General features: G+C 51.0%; 1 protein-coding gene across 1 annotated transcript in view; it reads right to left on the bottom strand.

Moving 5' to 3' along the window:
* Positions 1 to 1693: 1693 nt before the first annotated feature.
* BRINP2 (BMP/retinoic acid inducible neural specific 2) overlaps positions 1694 to 6000 on the bottom strand; it is a 126767-nt gene continuing 122460 nt past the window's right edge. The window contains exon 8 of the mRNA XM_008263810.4: positions 1694 to 3595. Within this exon, the coding sequence (XP_008262032.2) occupies positions 2479 to 3595 (1117 nt within the window). The 3' untranslated portion in view covers positions 1694 to 2478. The remainder of the gene's footprint in view (positions 3596 to 6000) is intronic.

Below are 6000 nucleotides of genomic sequence, written 5' to 3'. Positions count from 1 at the left end.
GCTCTGCAAGAATGAAACACAGCATTCTTACGAGCAACTCCACAGGTTCGCTTTCCCCTCCTCTGGGCTCTGACTCAGAGACAGGTGGCTGAGGATTCCTGCCCCTCAGCACATCTGAGGGACTGGCCCCAGGTGGGATGTGAGCCCTCGCTCGTGTCCTGACTCAGGTCCCGTGGCGGCAATCACACCCACCCTACCGAGGCCCCACACTGTTAACGTTGTGCTGTCCTGGCCACTCTCAGTATTGCTGTGCGTGGCTTTTGGCAATTTGCTACCTCAAAGGCGTGCCTTTGGTGAGTGGAAGTCTCTATCCGCTACCTCCTACAGCATACAGACGTGCACAAACATAGTGCTGAAATCAGACGCAAGTTATCGAAGCCTTCCCCCTGTTTGCAACCCCCTCCCTATCAAAAACACCCTCCTTGGGTACACCTCGACACTCCTGTAGCTGAAGATGTCATCTTGTGTTTCCATCCCTACAGGAGAGGACATTGGCACAAACACCCCAAAGCAAGCAATGGTTTAAACTAGAAACAGCCCACACCATGTCCACACCTCAATCATCATCACGTGACTCTAACTTTCTACCCTAGAAGCCTTCTGGGACTTGAATAGAAATAAATCCCTAGGCTGCTCATCTACCAAGGAGTGTGTGTCCTTGTAGGGCCAAAATACGGCACTATGATTATATGCAGTTTAAAACCCTTCTCTGGGGGACAAGAAGCCTAGAGGCTCATGGACAGAAAGACAGGACCATCTTTCCCCTGTCTCCCACTTCACTTTATGCCGCCTGAGATGCCCCAAAGGCAGGGCATGAGATCTTAGTATTTCTGTGGTGACCTTCTCCTGGTTAAAACCAGAGTTATCATGCCTATGCAGCACGCTGAGAACACGTGGAGCACAGACATAGAAATGGCTCTCCAAAGGGCAGGCTGTCAAGGGATTCTCCAACCGCCTGGGAGCGGAGCTAAGGGGAGAGGGATGCAGTGTTCTGCGGGGTTTATGTCAAAGCTGCTTGTTGGGTTGGGGGAATGGCTGTTGGAGGGGAGGAAACCAGTGCCACACCAGCTTCATTCTCATGGCCCGTGAAGGACAGCTGTAGACCCTCTGATGGTGAGTGTGGGTCTCCCTGATACCCAGGGCAGTTTGGGGAAAGACGAGCCCCGTTTAGCAGGTGTCTGCCCAGCACAAAGGCCGCCATTCTCTGAGAGCCAGAGGTGTCAAACCACTGTCCTGGTGCTGGGACTTGCATCTGTCCCTTCATCTGGAAGAAAGGAGTGGGGTGGAGCAGGATACCTCTTTGAGAGTCCTGCATGACTCATTTAATCGCCTCCCCCCCCCCCCAACACACAAACTATACCCCAGTCAACATGGGCATGCATACACATGTATACAGAAACCACCCTGTTCCCACAAAGCAACATCGCTCACCCTTGGCCACCCTGTGTCTGCCTCTCGCTCGCTCGCTCTCTTACACACACACACACACACACACAGAGCAATTAGAAAAACATCCAGGCAACCCAGCCAACTAGACTCTTCTCTCTTTTTTTTTTCCCCTAAAAAAGGCCTTTGTGAAAAATATATTGAATCAATTTAGTTTTTACTCAGATGTTCATGTGGCTGGAGCAGATTGACAAGGAAAACAGTCACAAAATAAATATTTTTTTGTTTTTGTTTTTTTAAAAAAAGAACATCTCCCTATCCATTGTCTCTCTCTACCTTGACAGAGCTGCTTTCTCGGGCAGGGTAGGTGCTGTCACGGGAGGAGCTCTGGGTGGACCATGAGGGAGACGTGGAACGAGCCAGGGCCCTGACCCTGGGGAGGCCGAGGAAGTGAGCTGGAGCGGCGAGGGGCGAGGAGGCTGGCCGCCTGCCCGCCCTTGGGTGTGGGCTCCTCTGGTGCTTGCCCGCGTCGCGTTTCCTAAGGAAGCGGCTCCAGGAAGCAGTCGTCAGCAGGACACAGAGGAGGCAGCATACAAAAAAAGTAAGAACCATGTAGGGATTCACTAAACAACGGCATTTTAAGAAATCTGGTTAAAAAGAATACAAAAGTGACTCCAGAGAGGGGAGGAGAGCGCCCACGCCTCCCACCTTTGTCCCCTCCTGCCTCCTTGAATGACAAGAATCACTTTTAAGGACTTTTGCTTATCTCGCGGTTTGGCTGGTTCTTAATCTCCTCCTTGGCTGCTTTCCTCCAATGCATTCGTTTTAGAAAGCACCGACTTTACAGACCCGAGACTGCTGAGTCGTGGCTTCCCTGTGTGAGTGTGTGAGTGTGTGTGTGTGTGCGGGTGCATACACACACGTGTGTAGTGACTGCTGCTTTCTCTCCTGGCTACTTCAGTCCAAGCCCCCGGGTTCCGGTCTCGTGGGAGCACCCTGTTGGCACTAAGGTGAGGGCTTGGATTATCTTGGCAGGCACCCTGCGTGCATTCATGCATCCCATCTCTGCCCAGTGCTGGAGTGGGCCCCCCATTAGCTACAGAGTTTGCCTGTCTCATACTCCACAGGGTTTGGTAGCTTCGAGTTGAAAGTCCTCAGGGAGGACTGGATCCTGCCCACCTCGTTATTGGCCAGCTTGAGCCGATGCCGGAGCAAGCAGGAGAAGAGATCGAGGCGGACTTTGCCAGGTGGGGAGAGTTGGTTCACCCGGTCCCTAAGCTCAATGAGCTGCAGTAGGGCAGAGTCCTGGGAACCTTGAGTGTACGGATAGTCCAACTGGAGAATTAAGTCCCGGATAGCATCTGGGTCAAAGGGCAGGCTATAGCCAAAGACCTGCAAGGTGTTGATTTTCATGTAGCCCAGGTTCTTGGAGGGGTCAGACATCTCCAGGGGCTCATAGTAGATTGTCTCATTGGAGCTGTCATCCAAGGACTTGATTCGGCTCCGTAGGTAAACATGGACTGTCTCAAAGAAGGTCTTCCACCTGTTCCCCAAGGTGATTGTCCAGTTTTGGCACTGAGCAGCTGCGTCCACATTAGTCCTCTCCCAGTCTGGAAAGCTGCCCTCATTCACAGGCATGAACCAGCTCTCCGAGTGGCTGCCCCCAAAGGGGTTAACGTAGATGGCCATGACTGGCTCCAGGGTGCTGTTCTTGGTGAGGCAGATCTGCAGGGACAAGGCCAGCATCACGTGGACCAGCCCGGGCTTGTACTTGTTGCTCTTCAGGGTGAGGAGCATGCGCTTCCTCCACGAAGGGTCAAACCAGCTGCCCAGACGCATGTCATTGCTGATAAAGATAGAGTGGACCTCGATGCGGCTGTCCCGCTTCTGCAGCAGGTACTTCAACTCCAGGTCCTGCAGGTCAGTCTCCAGCCCGAGAAAGTTCTCTAGGGACTCGGCCACCTCCGGCCGGCACAGCCCCTGGGCCAGCACATAGCCCGGGTTGCAGCTCCCACAGCGTGTGCTGTTGTCTGGAGCACAGTGGGCACACGCAGGCCCCTCACCCAAGGCACATGGGATGGGGCCCTGGCAGGAGGACTGGTCGTAGGGGCAGGTGCAGCTGTGGCTCTGTTCCAGGAAGGTGCCAGGGAGGGTGCTTTCTCCACAGTACAGGAGGGACTGGATTCGGTTCCACCAGTAGGACAAGGACCTTGGGAGAGGAGAGAAAAATGAAGCCAGAGTCAATCACGGGCTGGTGCTGGCTGTGGCCCGGCAAGGTAAGCTACTGCTTGTGACACCGGCATCTCATATTGGAGTGCTGGTTTGAGGACTGGCTGCTCTGCTCCCAGGGCAGAGCGGGGACACCACCACAGAGCAGCATCTTGCCAGAAATGAGGACAACTGCTAGCAGGCACTTAATGACTCGTTGTAAAAGGAATCAGTGATCTTTGTTGGCCTGTCCTCTCCACTCAGGCTTCCTTTCTTGCTTGGGCCTCAGTGGGAGCCATACCTCTGTGCTGCTGGGGAGGCAGCTTCCCCGACTGGTGTCCTGTCCCACCGTGTGTGCTGCTGGCCATTTCCACCTTCCCTGCACAGCCTGGCCATGACTTTCTTCTCCACCCAGGATTTCCTCTCTGGTTTATGCCACTAGGATAGACTCCTCTAACCCCACCATGAATTTAAATGGCTGCCGCAGTTATAATTTTCTAGATTTTATGTTTATATATGTTTGCTAGAGTTTCCCAATTCACTAAAGTCCTTTAAAGCATAATAGTGATACATGCAATATGTTCTTCGCAAAAAGTTGTTGAACAGATGGAAGGAGGTTCCAAGATGGTGGAATAGTGATGGGAGGGTGGTCTGATTTAGGCTGAGAATAAAATTAATATTTAAAAAAGTGGAGAAAGCACACTGTCAGGGTAAATCCGCAGGGGGAACTGCAGTGGGAGGTCCTGCGAAAGAAGTAGAAAAGGCTCGGATCTGTGCAGAAGTGAAGACACGCGGCAAGGTGCAACAAGACGACAAACCACAGAGCAGCTTGGATCCGGGGAAGGCAGCAACCGCCCTGGCAAACCAGGTGAGATCAGAGTGCATGGGTCCAAGCTGCTGTTGATACAGCAGGAGGGAGAGCTTAGTGAGCTGTACCTTTTTTGAGTCCAGCCCGGATCCCTCAGGACAGCTGCCCCTGCAGCCAGCAGTGGGAGGGCTGGCACCATTTTTGGAAACAGGCAGGTAGCAGCCACCCCAGCTTGTATATGCACACCCAGAATTATTGGGGTCACCCTCACCCAGCTGGCAGGGTCAACCGCAGCAGTTCAAGAGCAACCAATAGAGAGGGTCTCCACCGTGCCAGCTGTACCCACCCAGCAACGGGAACAGAGGGGGCGCCATCCCTACAGAAGTGAAGTATCACCAGTGGAACACTCCTGCATGCCCAGCACGACTGTGAAGCGAGCAGAGTTGCAGCTGGTGAGTATTTTGTGCACCTGTGAACCAGAGATCTTACCAGAGAGAAAAACCCACATTCCCCAAGGGCATCGAATCCAGTTGGGAGGATCTGAATTGATCCAGTGGGCTGGACCACACACCGGCTCTGGGAACACGGAAACCTCCCGTGGATAGGATGGTCTACCAGGGCAGAGTGGTCCCTCTTGCAATCCTTGACACTGAGAGCACTGGGGACTGAGAATGAGAAAACACTATTTTCATGAGAGGAGGCAGGGTGTAACAGAGTGCTTCTGCACACTCTCAGAGCTCCTAGAGCTCCTAGAGTGCCTAGAGCAGCTAATAGCACAGGGAACCCTGCTCACAAGAAGGACTCTGCATATCTTATGTGTGGTCCATATGGCGGTGTGGATTAGTGCTACACACACTGGGGGCTAATATCTAGGCATTCCTCAGCTTGGAGGAGAAGGGACAGTCACACCAATAGAGGTGACCATTCCTCTCAATCCAGTTAACCACAGGAGAGCTACCACACCCAACTTGGGTTTTACCCTGGAGCACTGAAAAAAAAATCCCACAAATGCCTAAAAATAAATGCAGAAATTCAAGAAACAGCTAGATTTCAATATCAGATTGTGAAGATGAAGAGATTGAGGAAATGCTGGAAATGGAATTCAAAAAATAATCATAGGATTACTTAAAAGTAATGAGAAGCAAATCCACAAACTAAAGAAAACCATATATGATATGAATGAAAAAATTTCCCATGAAATTAAGATCTTAATGTCTAGTATTTTGATTTCTATTTAAGAATTCAATAGATAAAATAAAAAATGCAGTGGAAAGCCTTAACAACAGAGTTGGTGAGGCAGAAGAAATAATACCTGAGCTAGAAGACAAATCTCTAGAAATTTTACTGTCACCCCAAAACTAAGAAGAAATTAGAAAATTTAAAACCAGTGCTGGAGATAAATGAGATACTATCAAATGACCCAACATACAGGTCTTAGGAGTGCCTATAGATGTGGAAAGAGACAAGGGACTAGGTCTACTTGGTGAAATAATTACTGAAAATTTCCCTAATTTGGGGGAAAAAAAAGAAATTTCCAAGTACAGGAAGCACACAGAACTCTTAACAGACATGACCAAAAAAGATCTTCACAGCATTGT

This window comes from Oryctolagus cuniculus, chromosome 7, assembly GCF_051225735.1.
Source record: "Oryctolagus cuniculus isolate XC-2025 breed Fujian yellow rabbit chromosome 7, ASM5122573v1, whole genome shotgun sequence".
NCBI classification, from domain to species: Eukaryota; Metazoa; Chordata; class Mammalia; order Lagomorpha; family Leporidae; genus Oryctolagus; species Oryctolagus cuniculus.
Note: the sequence above shows the minus strand (reverse complement) of the source record. Positions and strands in the feature narration are given on the sequence as shown.